Source organism: Pagrus pagrus, assembly GCF_965226575.1.
Source record: "Pagrus pagrus genome assembly, chromosome: 2".
Taxonomy (NCBI): Eukaryota; Metazoa; Chordata; class Actinopteri; order Spariformes; family Sparidae; genus Pagrus; species Pagrus pagrus.
The window spans coordinates 30,346,312-30,370,482 of NC_140186.1; the positions used below are offsets into that span (position 1 = coordinate 30,346,312).

General features: G+C 40.6%; 2 protein-coding genes across 5 annotated transcripts in view; both read left to right on the forward strand.

Annotated features, from left to right (window-relative positions):
• LOC311274603 (testis-expressed protein 2-like) overlaps window positions 1-10,124 on the forward strand; it is a 35,359-nt gene extending 25,235 nt beyond the window's left edge. For 3 of the 4 annotated variants that reach the window (XM_084382411.1, XM_084382412.1, XM_084382410.1), the window contains 5 exons: window positions 3,956-4,082; window positions 6,129-6,242; window positions 6,522-6,731; window positions 7,187-7,307; window positions 8,062-10,124. In XM_084382411.1, coding sequence (XP_084238537.1) covers window positions 3,956-4,082; window positions 6,129-6,242; window positions 6,522-6,731; window positions 7,187-7,307; window positions 8,062-8,181 — 692 coding nt within the window. In that variant the 3' untranslated portion in view covers window positions 8,182-10,124. The remainder of the gene's footprint in view (window positions 1-3,955; window positions 4,083-6,128; window positions 6,243-6,521; window positions 6,732-7,186; window positions 7,308-8,061) is intronic. The other variant, XM_084382413.1, reaches the window with a different exon arrangement.
• A 602-nt stretch (window positions 10,125-10,726) lies between these two features.
• On the forward strand, window positions 10,727-22,470 carry ccdc40 (coiled-coil domain 40 molecular ruler complex subunit). The gene is made up of 19 exons (XM_084377828.1): window positions 10,727-10,839; window positions 11,218-11,393; window positions 11,690-11,747; window positions 12,049-12,182; window positions 13,051-13,134; window positions 13,581-13,800; window positions 14,454-14,611; window positions 14,730-14,852; window positions 16,320-16,441; window positions 16,700-16,943; window positions 17,076-17,258; window positions 17,987-18,232; window positions 18,366-18,579; window positions 18,851-19,020; window positions 19,111-19,202; window positions 19,431-19,548; window positions 20,915-21,103; window positions 21,188-21,346; window positions 22,028-22,470. The coding sequence occupies exons 2-19, from the start codon at window positions 11,232-11,234 to the stop codon at window positions 22,283-22,285; spliced, it is 2,934 nt and encodes a 977-aa protein (XP_084233954.1). The 5' UTR covers window positions 10,727-10,839; window positions 11,218-11,231; the 3' UTR covers window positions 22,286-22,470.
• The last annotated feature ends 1,701 nt before the right edge of the window (window positions 22,471-24,171 follow it).

Here is a 24,171-nt window from a genome sequence, read left to right on the forward strand (position 1 = left end):
TCTTGTTCTGATGTGTTGCTTGTGGTAAGACTTTTATTCACGTGCCAGTCAGCATCAGCATTACGTACTGTAACTCCATACATTTTTAAAATGCCAGAAATGGAAATCCATTAGGTAAAAATACACACAAACATTGATCATCATAGTAATGGTAAACTAAAAACATGTGCTTGATCAGATCCTATAATTGAACAATAGTAAACTAGAGCCAATTCAAAACAATAAGATTTCATTCAGTCAGCTCATGTACAAGAGGTTTACTGTGAATCACACTGAGCGTAGCATGCACTTACACCCACTCAGCTCGTCAGGCAGTGGTGCCCTTGAGGTTAGGAAGCCATGCTCATTACTTGTGGGCTCTCAGCTTGCTTAATATAGTCAACGTTTCCCTTCCTCTCCAGCTCCTGCCAGACTGTGTGACCAAAAGTAACAACACTCACAGTTCAGTAGGGTATTGTTGTTTACTGGACAGCTTGCTAAGTGTTACAAAAAGGCACGTGTGCTGGACTGATATGATATGAAGAAATCTCCTTCACCTAAGGTTTCATCTACTACAGATGCTGGGAAACACTTCATTCCTGAAAGCTGTGTTTACAGAAGTGTAATAGAATTTGATTGGTTAGTGAGCTCTTAGCTGAGTACAATACAGCCAAGCCCTAAGCACTTTAGCAGGTCTTATGGTTATCTGTGGAATGGATAAATTGAGGCTTAGCTTTGTGAGCAACTGTAGATTTGCCTGCTGCCTTGCACAACTATGTAGGCTCAAAAAGTGCTGAAAACTTCAGTGCTTCTTGGCTCACTGTGCTCTAGTTTTTGATCAGAAGGAGCTTTGTATGTCCTTTTTAGAGGAATCCTTCTATGATCGTTCAGACGTGCATCAGCATTGAGTTTTCCATCCCTTTGTTCCACATTGCTTTTCTCATTCTTTCTTCCATTCTGCCACATATCTCTCTTCATCCATTTCATATGTACAGTCTCCAACTGTCTTCCTCTTCCTCTTGCATTCCCTTTCATTTCATCTTCCTCTTTGTGTCCTCACTCACGCTTTACTCTCAGTATCTCTCTTCCTCCCTCCTGTGCTATGAGTCACTGCCTCATTTTTATCACTGCAGCACTCACATAACCCTATAATCAGAGCCACAATTGATTGCATCTCCAACTGAGACGGCAACGGCATTTATTGGAACGGTTCAGAGCAAAACACACCTCAACAACCACTCCAAACAAAATCAGTGTACACAGACCACCATTTTGTTCTTGTTGTGGATAGGTCATTAGCTTTAATCACACTTTAATTCAGAAACTGCAATATGGTGCCAAATGTATTTGATTTCTTTGTAACAGATTGCAAATGAATAGAACCAGATCACCCACTGTCAGTCTAAAACAGTGCTTCATTTTATCAGACACATTTCTTGGAAGAGAAAGGAAGCAGGAAACAATAGGTATGAGCTCCAAACAAAAGACTTATTATCTTGGCTTTATACTTGGCTAAAGTTAAATGCATTTAGTTGTAAATGTTTGTGTACATGTTTCTGTTTTCTACGCAATGTTTGAGTTTTACCTTGAAGTGGTAGTTGGAAGACTTCAAATGGAAATGGCCAGTTTAGTTTTCCTTCTGAATCTTCCACTGGTGTTAGTGGCTGTATCCTTTAGGCATCTCAAGTTCTGCCTTTGCCTTATCTCACCTCGCTCCTTCCTGGAACAAGCATGCTGAGTGTAATGGATCAATGGACCTCTCCAGTTGTGTATGTGTGCCTATGTCCACCAGGAATTTTCCCTGAATGCTTGTATGTTTGTTTGTGTTGATGCACATTTGTTGTGCATGCACGTCTGCCTCTGCTCTTTCTCTAATGTCCACTTCTGGACGCAAACATGCAGTCACCCTGCAAGTGTGAAGGCATTTCTTTGCCGCATGTTCAATACATTGTCCTAACAACATGGCCTCACCACAATTAAAGAAGCACTGCCCCGGTCCTGCAGCTTGCTCTGAGGCTCTCCTCTCCTCAGTGCCCTACATAAACCCCAACCCAGCCAGACATAGTCCTCCATGCACCCCAGGGCGGGTAGAGCTAAGCCCACTGGGTTCAGCAGAACCAGTATGTTCACCCTGTCTGACTGCAATCTATTTTTACTTGGTGCTTTCTCAAACCCTCTCTGACTTTCTAACCGTCTGTTTGTTTTGCTTTAAGATCCTTTTTTTCGGTTTTCATTTCTCTCCCACTTTGTTTCTCTCTGACTCGCTCTCACTCTGATTGTTTTTCTCTCTGGCATACCAGACTCATGCATTATCACGTCATTTAGCCCAACCAGCTGGTGTTCAGGCCTCAACAGAGCAGTGAGTAGAGGCCACCCAGTCTCAGTGCTGTTAGTCCTTGTGGTTTTTGCCTTCCTGTACTACATTTGTTGATTCCATCTGAACAACAGTTAACATTGTTGGCATATTCATATTATAAACTCGACATCAAGTGAACACTGTTCATCCATTTTGACTATGTTTGAGCACCAAGCATCAATGAAGTAAACAGAGTCCACATCTCCTCAACCTGCTATAGTCCTGCACTCTGTCTACTGGGAGCACGGTCCGCCTGTCGAGCACAGCAGTTTGAGCCAAGATGTGTTGGTGGAGACAGGCCGCTGTAAAGATGTAGGCACAACAGTCTCTGATTTCCAGTCCCATTTGTTCATTTTGTTTTCCTGCGGACATTAGGCATTTTATCATGACTCTTATCCCAGTTCTCTTCCTTCCTGGGGCAGTCCAGTTGGTCAGAATGGTCGAAAGATGCCATGGGCAGGGATCGTTTCAAAGTCTGCTGCTTTTAATCCAAACCTGTGATTTCTTCTCTAATGCTGATGAATGCTGCCATAGGCAGTATGTGTTTCAGCAATAAGCCAAAAAAAAATAACAGTTAAAAAAATACATTGACGCATGCGCCGCCATTGCCATAGTTATTCATGCACCAGTATGCTGTTTCTAGGTTATCTTGTAAAATCTCCCAATGAGGACTGATAACTGTGCAGTTGCTTCATGTGTTTGTAGACACTTTATTGACTTTTGCCTGGCATACATGCACATATGTCTTAGTTGCAGCAAAGTACAATCTATTTTGTTTAACAACTCCTTTATGACTTCCATCCTTCTGCCATCTTTCCAGCATCATCTGTCATGCTCTGCTGCCTCCCAGTGTTGTAAAGAGAGACCGCACCCAATTTATGATCTGTGAGCTGAGGCTCTTTGTACACAGGAACATGTGATCCTGTGATCTTGTGCATAAAGAGAGAGGGGAAAAAAAAGAAACACATAGCTTGCCCCATGGAAGTCAGGCTTTAGATTGAGGCTTTTGAGGAGTTTGTATAACCCAGATTACAGCAGGTTTCGGAGGGCAGAGTTAAAATGAATAGAGGGAGAGAGGGAGAGTGCTGTTTATGCAGCCAGCCCCCCCCTGCTGATATCAAACGACGGCTGAGGGGGAAGATTGCCTGCCCACCCCCACAACTGTTTCTCCTCTGTTCAAAGGACCTTGTGATCTTTCCTTCTCTCTCCCCCCTCCCGTCGCCAAGTCTTTCGCTGAGTCTTTCTCGTCTAAGAGGAGAGATCAAGAAAATAGAATCTGTCGGGGTCCCCACTTCTGTGATGCTTAGGCGAAAGAGCACTGCCACAGAAAGGGCAGAACGGTGGAGGAAGGCTCTGAGAAGTGGGGAAACAAAGGAGTGAGGGAGAGCTGGACGATTTAACCAGCAGGGAGAAGGACATACAGTATACAATCGTATATAGGGTTGGACAATATGATGATATTTAAGATGGTAGAGATTTGTGTAATGGTACTGCATAATGCCTGTGACAGTGGAGTACCTGTTTTGCTGCATGTTTAGCTCATATCCCTAAAATCCTCCCCTCTACACTTTCACTTCCTTTATTTTGTCTCAGATCAACATTTCTCTTGTGTTCCTGTAGGTCTGTGGTTTGACCTGGAGATCTCCTACAGCGGTTCCTTCCTGATGACCCTGGAAACTAAGATGAACCTCATTCGCCTGGGCAAGGAGGGAGAGAGCGTCCGCTTAGGAGAATTTGGCAAAGATGGGTAAGAAATTAAAATAAAGCACACAGACATTCTAGAAAAGTCGCAAGGGTTTGCTGGGTTGGATTAGATGCCCGTTTCCCCTCGATGTGACACTAAAATGATACGTTTCTGTCAGGTGTCTGTCAAGCTCTTATTCAGTGTTCTATATCTTTGATATCTTCTCTATTCTTTTCTCTGCTGTTCCCTCTCTGCCCTCTGGATTGTACCTTTATGCGGCTGGTAATCGGGTGTATTTCTGCTCTTGGTGAGTGCTGCTTGACTTCCAACAGTGATCTCTTCTGCTCATCTCTCATTCTCTAGTTTTGTACGTCTGTAGTTTTGGGGTCTCATTCCCTCAATGCTTCATCTTCTTAATAAACTGTCATCAGTGCTTCTGGTTGTTCACATCCCCCAAATCCATTCCCAACATGCATTAATCAAACTCTTTCCCTCACGATACCAATACCTCAGTGTAGGTTTGGGCAATCTAAGATGACGATTTTAGATCGTGATCTACCTTGAAGACTTCCACAATCTACTTTTCAGTCGAATCTTAGAGATTGTGTTATTTATTGTCCTCTTACTTCTGTTTACATACTTCACATAACTTAATTGACTAGCCAGTCCGCACGACATTAAAGAGGTCATATTATGCTTTTTGGGTTTTTGCCTTTCCTTTATTTTGTTATGTAGCATTTTTTTGCATGTAAAAGGTCTGCAAAGTGAAAGATCCCAAAGTCCACGCCAAAGGGAGTTACTGTCTCCCACAGAAAACACTACATCTGCACTGCCTGAAACGCCTGGTTTGGAGTCAAGCTTTTACTTCCGTAACTTATGAGCGTCACTTTGTAACAGGCATTATATAAATGTATATATATATATATATATTATAAAATATATACGCTCCAGTCAGTCAGTAGACATACAGTTGCTACTGTGATGTAGAGAAATTGCAAAGTTGAAGTAAATGACAAAATAATAACTTACCACTTTAAAACATCCTGCTCCAGTCTTAGTTGCGAAGGTGGTTTGGTGTTCTGCCTGTGTTTCGGTATCAGAATTGGGCTTGGAACATGTAAGGCTGTACCGTAGCCATGGTTACCAGCTGTAGCAGCGTTATTTTGGATCACACTACCTTGATCTGCATGACCCACCCTACTCTACCTCTGATTGGCTACATCTCTCTGCAACTCTCACTAAAGATTGAACAGAGGTGAGATGTCTCACTCCGTAGCTAAAACAGAGTGTTCAAGACGCAGTAAGAAAAGGGATGCTGCAGCAGTGCACCATATGAGAAAAATAATAATAATATGACCTCTTTAATATACCAGTAGAGTGATGCAGCCAACTAAATAGCTATGCTGATTAGATGAATGACTTCATGCAGCTCATCCTTGGGTAACATATCTCAAAAAATGCAACATAAGTTATAGTAAGCAGCTCAGCAGATTAAGAGCTTGTGCTACAGAATAACTATCTTTCATGCAGTGCGTGTTATAATAGTGCAAATGGAGAAATTCATGGGCCTTTTGAAGTCTGTATATAGTTGACAGGGCATTTCAAAACTTGGTAAAAATGATTGCAATTTAGATAGTCGCTCTTCCCTCAGTGTATGTTATGTAATACTGCTGCACTAAACCTGAGTCATTGGCCCTCCGTGATTACATGAATGTAACTGATCCACTTAATATGGTCTGTGCCCTCACCAATCTACCATGTTGGATTGGTGCATTCATAAATTACAGTGAGTACCTCAAGGCCAGACTTTTGAGAAATGAGTTAATTTCTTCTAGTCCTCATAAGGAAACAAGTTAAATTCAGTTTCACATCAGATAACATCTGAAAGTTGAATCACTGCAGAAGACATGTTGTTTAGTTTTTGTGTTTAGTGCTTGTGCATCTAGGCATTCATGGGTTTGCACCCTCTGACTTTTGCCACACCTCATTTGTGCGTTGTTTTGTTGGTACAACACCATAGAATTCAGAAACACAGCAGAACATGTATGTAGGTGTGTGTGATTGTGTGTGCTCACCCTAATTCATTTTTGGTTGTTTATGCGTGTTCAGATACAGGCCACGCACTTACTGCCTGGCTGATAGTGATGAAGAGTCATCCAGTGCAGGCTCATCAGATGAAGAAGACTCCTCAGAGCTCTCAAATGACTGCGCTGGAGCTGAGGGGTGAGAATGACTTTACATACATTATCTGTGCTCAACCCATTTAAATTATTACAGGATTATGGAATGTTTAAAAAAAAGATCTAAAATAATCATTTAAGAAAAAAGTGACAAACGAGAAAGAGGATTTATTATTATGAATATGTAACCTTCTGGTGGAGAAAATATGTTGGCAGACGTAGCTAGAAATTCACTATTAAATAATTTCACTCTCCATTTTTAAATAAAAGAAAAATGTCTCATTAGATTTCATGGCTGTAACTCTGCTTTTATTGAATAAAGTTGGGCTGGAGGCCACAAACCCAGCAAGATCATGCGCTTCGTGGACAAGATCACCAAGTCCAAATACTTCCAGAAGGCCACAGAAACAGAGTTCATCAAAAAGAAGATGGAGGAAGTGTCCAACACACCCCTTCTGCTCACAGTGGAGGTGCAGGAACTTCAAGGAACGCTGGCTGTCAACATACCCCCTCCACCCACTGACAGGATATGGTACGTGAAGGAAGTGTTGTTTCTCTGCTATGTAATTTTTGGAATGCTGTGCTAAGTTAATTTTATTGTCTTTTGGAGTGGCAAATAATCACATCCTTCTGATGGAGAGATGGAAAACACAGCCAACTCTGTTGATGGCAATGGCTTTCAGATGACTCTTAATTATCCAATTTCCTGTCTTGTGTCAACAGTTGCTTAGTAACAAGGGACATACTTTTATTTCTAATAAAGTTGGATAATGTATGAGGAACACACAATAAGGATATTTGTACTCAGAACTCCACTCCATTCTCCTCTGCAACTGCCTGTTTTATTGAAAAACATTTCACGTGACACTGTTTAATACATCACTGCCCTCTACTGGTGGTGACCACACGCTGTTGCTACAATGTGTTCATTTGTCAACTCTTAATAGTGTTTTTGTTAGTAAATCCTTTCAACCTTTTCTGTTGCAGGTACGGCTTCAGGACACCGCCTCACCTGGAACTGAAGGCACGACCTAAACTGGGAGAAAGAGAAGTCACTCTGGCTCATGTTACAGACTGGATAGAGAAAAAACTGGACCAGGAATTCCAGGTATTGATAGACATTTCTATTTTTTAGTTGTTTTTCTTTTATTCAGAGACACAGTGATGGTCAAACCAGAAAGTTCACCAAACTTGTTGAGACATAAAAAGCGCTGCAATGATTAATCGATCAGTCAGTCGAAAGAGTATTTTTGTAATTAATTGACTATTTCAGTCATTTTCGAGCAAAAATGTCATCCCTTTAGGGAAATTGTGATGAGCATTTTATTTACAATGTTTTGACATTTTATAGACAAAACGATTGCTCAATAATTTGTGAAAAATTGGCAGATTGCCAGATAATGAAAATGATTGTTTGTTACAGCCCTACATATAAACAAACACAATATACTTAATGGACAAAAGTAAAATTCAAACTTTCAATCGAAGTTGACATCACCACGTGATCCACTGCTGTAATTCCATTGAAATTAATTGCACTTGGGCCATAATTTAATGTTATAAAAGATGGTATGAGTGTGCCGTCATACATTCAAAAGATGAATTATATTATGCTCCTGGTTCAGCAATATTACACGCTAAACACATTAAGAATTTCAAAGTCCTTGGTCATCTTTATGATATTCCTATGATCCTAGAATGATCTTATAAGAGACTTAAAACATGTTAGATAAATATAAGTTGTACACTACCTATTATGTGCTTCCTGTTCATGTGTCAAATTACAAGACATAGCACGTGTCAAGAATACTAAAGGTGGACAGAGACCACTCACTCTCCCATCATTCTCTCCCCTCTTTTAGAAAATCTTTGTGATGCCAAACATGGACGATATATGGCTGACTATCATGCATTCTGCCATGGACCAACGCACAGCTGGCGGACCATTGGTTAGCTCAGCAGTGGACCCAGAGCCTCTCTAGCCAGAGAGGAACAGCACCAGCCAGCCATGAAGATTGTTTACAGTATTCCTTAGAGCTTATGAAGTCTCATAATGGGAAATGGAGCCAAAGTCGATAGGTCAGACGCTACTGTAATATAAATACATTCCCTGAGTGAGTGAGTTTCTCGCTCACCATAGAGGAGACCATATGAATTTTAAAGGAAGAAGGTAGACTCGCCCCAAGGAAACACTAAAGACAAACTGTTGCTTGCTGCTCTGTTCAGTAGTATTTATCTTGCCAGAAGAAAAGGTGATTGTCTTTGAAGGAGTCATAAAATGGCACAGACCTTTTGAATAGGCACTGACATGTGAAGAGAGTCATGTTTCGCTCAGATTTGGGGTAACTTTAAATGAATAAGGGGAATCTATGGGGATATATAAGTATGACATGATGTCCTGTGATGTCCATTGATGTGAAAGCATTCACCAGATACCTTACAGCCTGCAGGTGACACATTTCTGCTAAGGCTAGAGAGAGAGATAGAGCATGGTAGCCCATTTATTCCAGTGGAGATTTAGAACATGTTGAAATGGAGGTATTTCATATTGAATGATTAATGTGTGATAGAGAGAGAGAGACTAAAGTGAAAGCAGGATAAAAAGAAGTGTACTGGAAAAGCTCCGATACTTGATGTTAGGTTTATTTACTCTATGAAACATTAAACCTTTAAGTGGCTTTATGTCAGCGGCTTCTGTACAGGTGTTAACAGTTAACAGTATTTGTTTGTGCTGTGACCACACCCTGAACACCTCCCTTCATTTGCCAAGAGCTCCTTTTTCTTATGCCAATGATGCCCTTATCCATGTCTGTATGGAAATAATGCTTGAGAGTAGACATACATTATCTACAAAAAGCATCATTCATTATGTCAATTCCATACTAATGACAAATACACAAACACATTAAGTGCAATGATTGAAATGCTACGCAGGCTATAGTATGATCTTGTTAGGATATTGTATAAATTGTATGTCTGAGACATACGAGGCCTCTAACACATCTATTGAATGTATGTAAGAATAGTATTTGATCCTATTGTTATTGTTTGAGTTTTTACCCAGTCACATTTTGACTGTGGTATGCAAATTATTGCACAAAAATACCAGTACAAGTTTTCTTTTTGTTTTGTATATGATAAACACTATCTCATCATATCTTTTTCCAGATGTGTCATTCAATTGTTCTGTTTATGGAGTACCAGGTGGTGTATTTATCTATAAATCATTCATACTTCATGGTGTTGATGATAATATCGTTGGAAGTGAATTTAAATGACCAACTTTGATCCGTGACAGTGCTTTAAAGAGACTCTAGCCGCCATACTTTATGTACAAAATTGGATGAAGTTAAGGTACTAACTGTTTAGCAGAGCATCTATTGCCAAGAATGTTAAGCCTTATCTACAGGTTCCCTTCCTGAAAACATCTTTTTAACTGTGTCATGTTTCTAATTTTAACCAAAGTCCTTTGATTAGGCCTATAGTGCCAGATCTCTCTGCTCCAAGGTACACATCCTATAGTGATAAAGCATTGTGAGGTAATATTTACAAATGTGCTACAGTACCTGCATTAACATTGTTTACAGGCATTCTTACTTTTTTTTCTCTCTTAGGATACTAAAGCACTGTAACACAAAATTGATTTTTTTTCTGAATGATCGTCTCCCTTTATGCCTTGGTTAATTTTTTGTTAAGTATTTGTTTTTGAATGACTACATTAAGTGGGTTGTGGTTGTATTTTTGTCTACTTTGGAATAAAAACAGAATGACATGAGATTTTTTGAGGATATATGAAGACATGCCATGATTTGTATCTGTGAATTATTAATGACTTTCTAAAATGATCACGTAATTTTAAGGCCAAATTCGGTGATTATGTGTATCTGCCTTATTTATAGAGCAAAATAAATCTCTGTTAATGAAAGCCTCTTTGTTTTTTGCTTTACTTTTTGCATTCTGAATGAAGATGCACATCTTGCATGTGGTCAGTATGTATTGATTTGCTCTACATTGAAATAAAGCTCTGTCAGCGTTTTACTATCATGTATTATTGGAATATGATTTCTAATGCATGATATAGTGTTGGGTGGATAAAACAAAAATGACAGACAAAATTAACTAACAAAATTGGCAATGTTACAAGTGTCTGTCAATTACACTACTTATAGTAGTAACAGTACAAACTTGCCTACTAGCACCTTCTGAAATGCTTTATTTCCAGTTAAACATATACAAACAACCAAAACTTGTTTTTTGACATAAAACTAATGAAGGAGAAGACTGAAAATACGTAAATATAAAGACTACACGGCCAGCAGTCGCGTTAGTGACATAAACATTGTAGAACTGGTCGTGTACATTAGCTTGCTCGCAGAACTGACGAATTATCTTTTAAACTGACGAACATCATGTGTTATTGGCACAAGTCAAACCGGACCAGAACGGTATTTGTCTCCCCTCCATTGACGACAGTACATCATTCTTACGGTCCTGTTGGGTTCAAGGGGAAGGGGCGTGACCTCGGCTCTCTTCCGCCTCCCTCAACGGAAGTTGACGGTTGCCTAGTAACGCTAGGGCGCGTACCATTCACTGACTCTTCTCCGGTGGTCCGTAAATTATATTTGTGTTGTCGATATAAAGTAAGTCATTATTCATGTTTTAGTCTGTACTGTAGTTTTTTTTTACATGTGTTCAATAGCAAAGGTTTGCTTCCCACTATCAGTAGTGTGGGTTAAGGCTTTCCTCTCCGTCTGTGCTCCTTTACCTGCTACGTTAACTAGCTGAACCTGGTCAACGGCTGCCAAGTTACCGTTAGTTAGCTAGGCTAGTTTGATGTTAGCGTTAATGTTTGCTTCGAGAGATTCGTGTTTTTTCTGTCAACCACATACGGTCGGCCTAGTTTGCCTAGTGTTCAAGTGAAAAATAACAAAAATAGTATGTGCTGGAAGAAATACAGTGTTTTTCTTATCAGTTGTTCCGTAACTTTAACTTTAACGGTTTTTGGGGTTTTTTGTTAGAGAAGAGAAGAGACATGTCAGAAGTAAGCAAAACTGCAATGCAGAGCGCTGGAGGTGAGGGGGGTGAGGAGGAGGGAAAGGAGGAGAAGCCCAGCCAAGAGGAGAGCGACACAGAGCTGCAGGAAGGAGGTGACGAGAGAGCTGAGGACAGTGGAGCGAATGTCCCACCTGCTCAGGTACAGTATGTCATCCGAGGGCTAGTTTTGCTTTAGTGTTTTTATTCCTTTATCAACTCCATATGGACATATGGGGATATTTACTCCATCTTTTGCCCACGTGTGGTGATGTTGTGCTTGTAGTCTGGAGTTCATACCTATTAAACTGCTGCATATATTGTCAGTCCTATGCAAGAACAACTGCCTGCTCCTATAAAATTTGGATATGTAAGGTGTGTCTAACATTACATACTGTCTGAACCATAATCACTGTCATTCATACATGCGTTCTGTCTTTGTGCCACTGTGGTTCACAGGATCAGTCAGGAACAGAGGATGGTGATCCGACGCCACAGCTTAACCATGACCACAGTGGTGCGGATGAATACTCTGTTGCTGCCACAAATAAATAGATGGATGGATGGATGAATAGATGGATAGACAGACAGACAGACAGACAGACAGACAGACGGATAGAATAACAAAGGCAGACATCAACATATGGAGGAAAACACAAATATATCCATCTACAAGACTTAGACAGGCAAAGATAGACCAGAATACTTCCATGTTAACAAGTGCATGTTAACAAGTTCTACATCACTCCACCATATTTAAGTATACAAGGGAATTTGTTGATTGGTTAAATCAACATCTTTTACTTTCTGTGTTTCAGAGCAAGAAGATGTTGCTCAGCTGCCATCGATACCTTACCTCTCAAACCTTGACACATCAGATGATATGGAGGATCAGGAGCCACTGCCAGAGGGGGAGGAGGAGGAAGAGTTAATTGTTCTTGACTCTGAACATGTCTGTAGCTTCTCCTTTAATATTTATGCAATCATGGTTAATTAAGTGACTAGATTATGTCTTACAGCTCCTCAAAGAGAACAATGGTATCACTGTCTTATCTATGTGTCTAGTACATTAGTGTATTAGGTGCACCAGTAACACTTAGCTAAAGGTTACCTTGTGCTGTCCAAGCTATGTTGAAAGGACGGTTCACCCTGTAGTGATATTTATCCATAGATTGTTTTCGTGTGAGTGTCCAAATTTTGGAGATATCGGCCACAGAAATGTCTGCCTTCTCTTGAATGTAATGGAACTAGATGGCACGCAGCTTGTGGTGCTCCAAGCACCAAAATGATACATTAAAAAAAAAACTCAACAACTTAGGAGGAAGCCATTAATGTTTACATCCTGCTTTCATAAACACAAGCATCTCATCCATGAGTTGATGTATGCTTCCTTCTGGGCGGTGATGCCGGTGGTAGGTGTTGTTAGGTAGAAAGAAAATAGTCCTGACATGAAACTGCTTACAGCAAGGTCCATGGATTATCTTGAGTAACCCGCTCATGATTTCTTTAAAGTAACACTGCTGTTGAGTATTTAAAATGTATTTTTGGGCGCTCTGAGCACTACAAGCAGAGTGCTATCTATTTCCATTATATTCAAGAGAAGGCAGACATCTCTATATATCCCCAAAACCCAGCAACTTACATCAAAACAATCTAGATGGCAAGTAGAATATAGATTAAATATGCGTTTTGTTTTTTAAGAGAACTGTCCCTTTAATGCTACATAGACATGTATTTGCTTCTAGTCATAGACATCTGTAGCACAGTGAGTTTATAAACATTATATTATGTCATTGATGCCATGTTTGATCTGTTGACAGCCTCTGGTAAGAAGGCACCAAGCTGCTCTGAACAGCCAGCTCAAAAAGCAGCTGGAGAGGATCAACCTTGCCCTGAAGGAAAAGGTGGGCAGCTTTTCTTCCAACAAATAATATCCATCTGTGCATTTTTTTCCCCCCGTTGTTTTATTTTGTTTGTTTGGTTGATTGGCTTTTAAAACAGTTGCTCTTTTAGTACTTGCATACACAAAAACAAACAACATGTAGTTCACACAACCATACTGGTAAACATGTCCTCACTTTACACATATAGGGTCTCAGTATGTCCAGAAGATGGTGCTGTTGAATTGTATATATTTACTATTTTTGCACATTATTTTGTATCCAGCATAACAATTATAACAATAACAAATCAAACTTATGTAACTGGCACAAAATGTATATGACAAATAATGTGTGTAGGTATCAGGAAACCAGAATCAAACAGACTGTCTGATATAATTATAGATATAATTATCTTGAGGATTTGTTCTCTGATTTTTACCTGTGCTCTCTCTTTCTCACTGCCTCAGGGGGCACTGGAGAAGGCAGATGCCAGCCATTTACTAGAGATGAAAACAGAGAATTTTAGGGTTCAAAAGCAGTTGGCCAGACTTCGGACCAAGCTGGAGGACCGTCGTCAAACCAAGGAACAGGCCGAAGCCAAACATCGCAAGGCACAGGATCAGCTGCAGGAAATGAAGAGCCAGTTCACCAGTTTGACCAGTCAGGACAGCAAAGCCAAAGCTTATGGTGAGACTGGCCTCCGATTTGGTGTTCAACTGTGTTGAACCATTTACTTTAAACTCTAATCAACAGTGTAAGGTTGTTGATTTTACCCATGATGATTCTTATGTCTAACAATATGTTTGGAAATATGAGCAAAATATTGCAAATGTGAGCAAAGAACTTGGCTTCTGTATTGTAAATATTACACAATTTTAAGCTTTGCATAGAGCTACACACATTTGTCTGTGCAGCCAAAGACACCCAAGAGTGTAATGTATAAGGGTTATCAGAAATTGGAGCAGATTACCTCAGATTGGAGTTTTTCAGCCTATTGTGACTTTTCTTGTTCTGCTTCTGATGATAAATTAATCTCTGAAAAGTGACACAGCTGCAGACATTGATTGTCTTTGTAGAAGCCATTTGGATTGAAACACAGGTTCAAATTGCAACATAAAGTTTATTGAATTGAATTAAAATGAATTAGATCTTAGGATCAAATTTTTGTGTAAAGGATTGAATAGTTAAGCCTAAGATGTAAACAATTTGCAGCTGTAGTTTTGTCCATTGTATATACAGTACTGATTCAGCAACAACAAACAGCACCTGTGTCAGTCCATGTTTCCAAGCTACAGGTTTAAGCGGTGTTAACGTTAACTCCTGTGTACCTTTCTTTATAGTGTCCCAGCTGCAGGCTGAGGCCGACAACCTGAACCTGCATCTCGAGTTCACACAAGGACTCAGTGAAGATCTGCGCTCTAATGTGAAAGCCATGAAGAACGTCAGACACAAAGTGGGAGCCGAGAAGATCCAGGCTGAAGAGCAAAAATTGAAGCAGGTGGACAGGCTCAAGTCTAGCACATTGAAAACATCAGATTTCTCAATTCTTTGACTGTTTCAGGCTTTATCATTGATTAATTCATTGGGATTGATTGAAAATACTCCTGTGTCGACAGGATTTGTATGTAGCGCGTCTGACAAAGGATAAGGAGAGGCTGACGCAGCAGACAGCCATGTATGACGCCCAGACCAGTGCTCAAGCAGAGGAGACACAGGCAGCCAAAGAGGCTCTCTTTGAGGTAACTACATATATTATGGCACGAGACATTGTATAGTACGTCTGTAAGTTGAACGTGCCTTTAATAACCAAGCAAATGCTATAAATGAGTGCTTCTGTTAAAAGTGGTGTTGATAATCCTTGGCCAAAGACTGATGATTGTTGAGTCTCATTACCACATACTCTGTATTTGACAACCTGGGAAATAGACTCAACAATCTATCTTTCTCCAAAATCTTCCAGCCCATCTATAACCATTTGCATTGATGGGCAGGAATCTGTAAAGATTAAAGCTGCATTAATATATTATTCGATCACTTGGGGACCACAAGGTGTAAAGAAAACATTGGCAAATAATCACCCTTTGATGTTGTTATGGCTTACGTGTTATCACACAGTCTATTTGCACACACACACCCTGTGGATAAGCATGAATTTTTAGTTGTATTTTTGGCCAGATAAAATCTCACATCATAAGATAAAACTCTGCCTCATTAGCTGCTAAGTGCTGCTTGTTTTCAGCAGCTAGTCACAAACTTTGTTTGCTGTTAGCTGCTGTAGAATTCAGTCAGTCCAGGCTAAGGTTGTTATTTTACATGTCTGACAATGTTACAGAAACGATTCTTACAGAGACAGACCAGAAACAAAAGCCTTGCTCAAGAAGCAGTCTCATTCTGAAACCTTGCAAGATGTGAGTTGTTGCAGGAAGACAATGGTGGAAACATTAGTCAGAGTTGGAGACTGGAGTTTAGAGTTCGCCTAAAGTAACTGCCAACAAGACTTTATTTCCAGAGTCATGGCGGAAACTGATTTTGACAATCTAGATGAGGCAACAACTGTAACAACCCAGCTCTCAGCAAGATTTCAGAGTGCGACTTCTCCTTGAGCGAGACTTGTCTCTGGTTACAAAAAGGATCATATTTTATTTTTTTCCTGTTTTTGAAAAAGGTCTATCTCTGTAAGAATCGTTTCCGTAATGTTGTTAGAATAACGAATTCCAAAATCTTTGGTAAGTATTAATCATTCAAACATTTAGATGTATGGCCCAGGTTTAAAAGTACCAGTATATCTCTTTAAGATATTGGTTAGCGCTTTTTTTTTTAACATTCATCAAACAATGATTAAAAATTGTCAGTATAGTACAGTTACAGTCAGTAACTGACAACAGACAGCAAAGATAATACAGCATTTGTGATTTTAATGACATTATATACCATTATTATCATTATAATCACAAATGCTGTATTATCCTTGTTGTCTGTTGTCAGTTACTGTTTGATGGACTGTCTCACACAACTAAATCTAAGCAAAAAAAGGGTACCCCATTGTCACCATACACTGATTCCCTTCAAAACAGCATATTTTTCATTTGCTGAACCAAATCTAAGCCTCTTATATACAGTGCATATTGTCTTATTCTATGAGTGTTGGTGAAGAATGAAGACAACATCCATTCTCCTGACACATGTCCACTCATGTCTGTGTGCAGGCTGAGATGGAAATGGAATCTCTGGTAATGGCACGTAAACAGCTGCTGCAGCAGTGGAGCAGCAGTCTGATGGGACTGGGGAGACGGGATGAGGCCTTCAGCGCCATGCAGGAGGCCATGCGGTGAGAACGATGGATGGTGTCTCTCTAAATTGACAGATTGTTTTCTCTGCGATTCAGGCTGGAGCACAAAGGGGAAATGAAAATATAAATTACTGCCACTGTAATAAAATGCGAATCATGTGTCCAATATGCAGATGTGTGTAGAAAATATGTAGAAAACACAACACAATATTTGTAGGATGTTTAAACAGAAAGGGAACAAATCAAAATAGAAGCATCCATCAATTCATTCTTTACTGCTATCTTTGTGTTCCTCAGCACTGTCGAGGACCAGTTGATCTCGCTGGACAGAGCGATTGAAAGCTACAAGAAACCCACCGCTGAAGAACAGGAGCAAAATGAGACATTAACGATGCAGTTGAAAAGGTCCCAGATGGACTGTGCCTCTTATAAAAAGCTGATCAGTGAGAAGCAGGCCCAGCAAGAGGCCCTGCAGGCCCATTATAGCACCTGCCTCCGCACTCAGAAGGAGACAGAGCGCACCCTCACCAGGCTCTCTAAGGTAGCCAGAACTTCTGTTTTGACAGCTCTGCTCCTAATTTATCCAGAGAGGTGTACTGTTACAATGTCCTTCTGCCTTCTCTTTCCCACTGTAACCACTCTACTCTCCAATTTCCTTCCTTTATTGTTCTAGGAAGCAAGCACCCACCAGGCTGAATTGAATGATCAGAGGAGGCAGTTGGATAATGAAAGTGCTAGGCGTTTGGAGTTGGAGGACAAGATCATGACCTACATGCAGCAGAAGCTCATCCACAACAGGCCTGCCAAGTACTACCAAAACCTCACCAGCAAGATAGCCACACTCAAGACGGAGAAGGTAAAGATGGGGTTTAGTAAGTTAAACAAAGCATTCAACGTTTTTCAATGAAAGTTTCAGGCTGTTGGAAAGCCTTGTGAGAAGGTTAACCGCCATTCAGTCAGAAGGTGCAAGGTACATTATCAAATGATGGTTTCAAACTGGGCCTGTCTTATTTAAAGTAGTAATTCACTGATTAATTAATACACTAAGAATTCAGATTCAAAAAGCTGGATCCTACATTCCCCATTATGCAACTCAATGGAATCTTTAATTAGACCTGCCTAATTAAATACCCACTTTTTTAAAATTCCCCTCCTATAGTTTGTTACTCAGCCTTTCTGTTTAAAATTTTACATCTCAAACCGAGATAACCCTGATGACATCACCAGGGTTATTTAATGCCTCTGCGCCAAGAACGTTAATTATATCTGGACACAGCCATGGAGACGGAGGCCAGTTCATTCCTATGAAAGCTGCTCATTGGCGCATGAAGCCAAAATGGCTCAATACCAGAGTGCTCCTTGTGACAAGTTAACTCAACTTCATGTGTTCTGATTCTTCTAATCAGAGCACAGAACAGAACATGGAGAGCAGTGTTGATGGAGCAGTGAAGAAAGCAGAAGTATAATGTGGTGAAGATAGAACACTGAAAAACAGCACAAGCAACACATGTAGGATATGCTATTGATAGGATACACAAAGACATGACATTTTTATCCTGCTCATCGTCTCTCCTTCCCCTTTAGATCTCTCAGTTGCGGCAGCTGGAGAACGATGTAGCCGCGATGACACTGGAGAGCAGCGAGGTCGGCCAGCATCTGGACAGCCTAGCCATCACCCAGGAGGCCCTCGATGAGGAGATTGCAAACTACAACAAGTTACTGACGTCCAAACAGGCTAATATTTCTTCCTTTAATATCCTCATCCAGCAGAAGCAGTCCACTATCACCGGCTACAACAGACGGATCAATCAGATCGTAGCCAGCACTGGGGTGAGAGAATCTGGGGAAGCAGTAATTCCTGGTTGTCTCTTTTGTATGTGGAATATAAATAAATTAGAAACTATCTTTGGAATTGGACATAAAAATCACACCCTTCCTTTGCGATGTGTGCTTCCATTCCCAGCATGAGGATCTGAGTCCCCAGCAAATCAAGGCACAGGCGTTAATGGCTCAAAATACAGAGCTGGCAGCGGATATCAAGAGCGACCAGAGGTTCTGGATGAAACGACTGGAGACTCAAGTAGGACTGACCCACGAGTTAGAAGCCAACCGCAAGGACATGCTCAAACTGCAGACAGAGTACACTGCCATGCGGCAAAAGAAAATATGCTTGGACAGTACGTAATGTAGTTATAAAGAAGCATGCATATGCACAAATAGGTCATTCAGTTGCCAGTTAGTTATAAGCAGGCCACTTGTGAGCATGAACTAGTAGACAACGTGTCTAATGATGTAACTGTGTGTGAAGTTTTAAGTATTTAAATGAATTATTTTTCAGTCTAACATCTCTAAATAAGCTGTTTTTTGAGTAAAACTAGTCAAACATGCTGAAGTGAAATCTGACCTGCGCGCTCGTACATACTATTAAACTAACTCCAACCCCACCAGGTCAGATGGAAGCAGAGCAACGTGAGAATGCAGAGCTAGCAAAGAATGCGAAGATGCTGAAAGGAGACCTGCTGAAGCTCAACACCCTGCTGAACAAGAACGGACAGCTCAGTGTGGCACTAGAGCAGGAAAACGCCCTGATGGAGACGGATTTCCTTCACAGACTCAAGGCATTACATGATTCTACTCATTTTTAATATTGTTCTATTTTTTTCAGTTTTAATAGTAAGTGATTATTAAATATGATATCACGTTTTCAGGAAGCAGAGCGGGAGTCGATCGAGATGCAGATGAAACATGAGAAGAAGCAGAAGGAGAAAGAGATGCTCCTCAACTGTCTGGTGGAGGCTGAGTCAGTCGCATTTTCGTTTTTTTTTTGTTTTTTTTGTCCTTTCTGTTTCTATGACAGTATGGCAATCATACATACTTATGTAAAATATTGATGATGTTTTTAATTAAAACATATATATTAGAATGAAAACAGGCATCAGGTATTGACAGCTCATATCAGTCTGGTTTCATGATTTCTTCCATCCTACATAAACAGCTCATTCCTTTGTTGTGTGCATGTGGCCAACAGGCAGCAGATCATGCTGTGGCAGAAGAAGACCCAGCTTATAAAAGAGACACGTTCAGTTGTGGACTCAGAGGTGAAGGGAGACATCCGGATGATGAAGGCTGAGATACACCGTATGGAGGTGAACACACTGCACACAATATGAGTATAGTCACGATAATCGTGAGCTGTCGTCCAATTGTATGCCTTTGTATGTGCATACATGTATGTACACAGAGGCAGTAAAATAAAAGCATTGAACTCTGTTCATATTGCCAGTGGACGAGTTTGCCTTTCTGTTTCTTTCCCCCCTTGTGTGTCCCCTTTGTCATCATGACTGAGCTGGAGGAACAGGGAACAGAAGAAAGCAGCAGATCATATAGAATACATCCAGAGGACGTCAAACTTGTTTTAAAAAGTCTTAAGCAATAATGTTTTAAATTAGACGTGTTTTGTCTTATATGAGTATAAGCCAACAGCCTTAACTTCAACACACATCATAGCATCGCACCTGAAAAGGAGAGTAGATGAGCATGTTCACTCAGATGTTGTGGTCACATCACCGAGCTGGAGGCAGTAAATAACTGTGACTACTGCAGGGGTAATTGACCGGGGACTAAATACCAATAATATAAATTCACATTGCTCACAAAAGCCAGAAAGGGGTGTGAACGTGGTTTTGGAGATCCATTGTTAACCTGCCACCTCACATTTTATTTAAAAGAAAGAGAGAGAGAGCAAGTCACAATGTTTGTTTACGCAACCCCTGCCTCATGTAACTTACAAACAATGTAATTTTTGTTTATGTGATGTTATTTCAAAATGTGTACATCTCATTCATCTAAAATATATGCATGATGTTTTCATATAATAACAACACTTTCACTAAGATTACATTCGGGACCTAATTTACCTGTTGGGCCACAGTCTTAAGGAAAATGTCAGCTTGACTTTACTCAAGACTAGCAGCCCAACTGGCAGTGAGATGTCGCTATTTGGTAAATTTGGTTTATCAAAGACGCTAGCAAAGCAACACAGTACATAAAACAAGTACAGCAGAAACATCAGAAAGGTCGGACCACAGAACAACAGAAATGAACAGGTTTACCGATTCGACCTATCAATCTGCAATGCAAATCAACCGCCAATTGTCTCCGGAAGTGACCGTTTGCGCAACATCACTGTGATTTGGTCTGTAATAGTTGTATTTTTAGCTGCAGTACATATTTTAAATTATTTAATGACTGTCGAATCAAAAGCATACCATTTATTTTAATATGCAGCTTGTTAGAAGCTCAGACGTTCAGACGTAGAATAGCATCCAAAACAATATCATAGTGGTTAAGGTAAAGCAAAAATTTAAAGTGGGCTAAAAGGAATAACTGGGCCTCTAAAGTAATTTTAAAAGGTAAATCAATAAGGCTTCCTAGCCCAGTTATTTTGCATGCCTTTATTCATGTTTTCTCACCTTGTTTTAGTAAGTTTGGACTCCATGTGTGTCTTCGCAGGTGCGACTAAACCGGATAATGAAGCAGTCAGAGCAGCTGCAGAGAGAGAGTGAAGCAACAGTCGCCAGACGGGAGACCCTCGTCCTGCGCAGGGAGGCCATGCTCCACAGCTCCCGCAAAAAGGTTACAAAGGGTGGGCTGAACCTCAAATTAGATGGCCTGAAGCGCAAGATTAAGGACGCAAACAAGGTAAAAGACTTTGATTAACCGTATCTGCATATGTGCCTGAAGCATGTTCCACAATTATCTTATATGCAGTATGTATGTCTTCAGCATGTGGTAAAGTGTGAGCAGATGATCAGGGAACTACAGGAGAGCAAGGTGAGTCTGAGCGACAGGCTGGCACAGCAGAAGCAGCACCTGATAGAACTGTGTGGCACCAGCGACAACCTTGACCATGACATCGTAAATCTCCAGGAGACCAAACACAGGGTGAGGAGCAAATACTACAGTGTACTGCATGACAACATATTAAATGCCGATTTCTACCAATGTTTTGTATATATACATATATTACAATATGAGTCGTGATTGTAGTGGAAATGGTAATTTTTGAATTTTATTCCCATTGAAAAAAATCTATAATAATGATGTGATTTTTGCTGGGGTTTGTACTAAATAAGCATGTTGGAGCATATGATTTGCAGGCCACAGCATCTCTGAAGCACCACAGTGCCTTATTTATAATGGTATGCTCTGACATATAATTCCTTTATCGAAAAAATGCAGCTCCAGATTTGGATATTGCATTTGTCCATATTGTGATTTTTGTTCGTATTTTGATTAATTGTTCAGCCCTAGCTGTGTGTGTTACTGACTCTTTGCTGTCTTTAAATATAATACAAGTGCACCGCCTTAATTGTTGAAGCTACCAAAGTAATAAATGATAATTGGTACGTGTCAATCCAGTCTCTGTTCACAATAGAAATATGCAGCCTCAGTCTTCTGCCAGTAACTCTGACTTGAACGTCACAGTTTCCACTCATGAAAACCACTCCCACTTGACAAGAATACCAGAAATAACTACTCGCCACCTCCACCCCGTGTATGTTTTTTAGCATGTGAAAGCACAAAGCATATCCACACTCATTCTTTATCCTTCCCTCCATCTAGAACTTTACCCACCTAGTGACTCTGCAGAACCGGTCCAAGAAGCTGCAGGAGGTGCGTCAGGGCAGCTACCGAGCCTTGTCCACCAGTAAATCCATCGAAGCTGCTCTGCAGCGCCAGACGGAGCGTGTGCACGCTACCAGCACCATCTTGCACCGCGTGGGTGAGGAGTTCCCCCAGCATCAGGGGGCTCTCCGCAGGGTGTCACAAACACTGGCAGCACGCACACAGGCCCTGGAGCAGGAGACGCCCCAAGAGTGAAGGGAGGATACAGGAGAAGAAGTGCAGAGAAAATTAGGTGGAGATGAGAGGGAAAGATTAGTTAAGTGTTGACCTGAGGTTATTTATTTTAATGTTATTGTAATGTTTAATGTTAATGTTCTGAGTGAAATATTCGTTGTGAAACAGTGTGATGAATAAACATCAATTAAAAATAACTAAATTCCTCCCAGTGTTTGACTTTTTCAATCCAGTTTCCAGTATGGAAACTTTAAAAAGGTAAAAGTTTAGTTTAACATATGTAGGGTTGCTAGTGACGTTGTCCCAACCATTAGTGCAGCAATGACATGAAAATTGGATAACTGAAACTTTTCAGTATTATTGTGTGTTGAGCTCATAAACATTTTATTTGTTCAGTTGCTAAATAAAGGGAAGACAGCAGCACGGTTTAGCTCTTTAAATCCTATGCCAGGCCAATATGATCATATTTCATAGATGTTCACTGTCTTTATGATGTTTTTAAAAACTATTGTGGCAGATCTGGATGATTGATTGGAAATTTGGGGCCTCTGAAGTTTCACTCCCATCCCAGAATATGTTGAGAAAGGGTGTTTGGGATATTCTGTATTACTTTCTCCCTACCCTTTACAATGACGTGATTATGTGATCAAATGATTTGCTTCGACCCGCTGTTGGTCCTCAGAGAGCTGGAGTGGACACAGCACATTCCACACATTTTGGGGAGCCTGTCAATGGTCCCAAGGTCTTAAGTTCCCAGGGTCCTAAATTTCCAAGATCCTATGTTCCCCAGGCTCTACGTTTTCAAGGTCCTACAGTATGTTCCAAAGGCTCTAAATGTATGTTCCCAGGCTCCTACCTTTCTAGAGTCCTAAGTTCCCAAGCCTAAGTTACCCAGAGTCTTATGTTCTCAGGGTCAAACGTTCCCAGTTCAATATTCTGCTTAGGCACATTCACCTTCCTATTGTGTTCAGGCCAGATAACCCTGGTTGGGACCATTGTACCCTGGACACATAGGGCCCTGGGAGACCACACATGTAACTGGGGAACATTGAACCCTGGGAATAGAACCGTTTGTCATGTTCCTGTTATGTGCCATATAAATCTGGGAACATAGGGCCCCGAGGAACAAAGGACTCTGGGTACTTGGAAATTTATTTAACATACAGTAAGCTAGAGCTGACTAGATAGGGCGATATTATTCTGTTTAATGACTTGAAATCAATTAGAGCTGGAATCTGTAATATGATTGAATTACTATGGTGTTATCTATCTGTGTGGGAGTGCATTATAAAACACAGCATCTGCACATTTACCATGGGTGGAGATTATTTTGTACCCTGCTTTGGAACCAAAGTAATTACACCTATCATGATTGACACTGAATATCTGGCAGTTTTACAGAGCTGGCCCAAGAAGCCGCAGGCTGTCCTTGACGGCATCACATACGTCAAGTGATGTCAACTCTTACAAATAAGATGCTACTGTAAGGGTGGCCACCAAACCTTGTCCATGCAATGCTGTGGAACCGGCTCCATCTCATGCTGTGACTGTTGTGCTGGGTTTTCCACAACACCCGGGGGAGCATAGCTTAACAGGCAGCTAATACAAAGAACTCCGGCTCCTTTTACTGCTTGTCACGCTTTTCTCACGTAAATATATGACATACACGTAAACTCTGACAGTACACTGTATCTTTAGGCAAGGTACAGATCCATTTTTTATCATCTTAGCATACAGTATGCTAATGAAAAAGAAAAGCACATGCTTTGTAAATGTAAATACTGGCCATTTTGAATTGTTAACCCGTGCTGTCCAATATTTCAACTTTTTTGTCATATTCTCAGGATACTTGCGAACCATCGTAGTCAAATAATTATGCTAAAACTGCTTCTTGGATCGAAACCAGG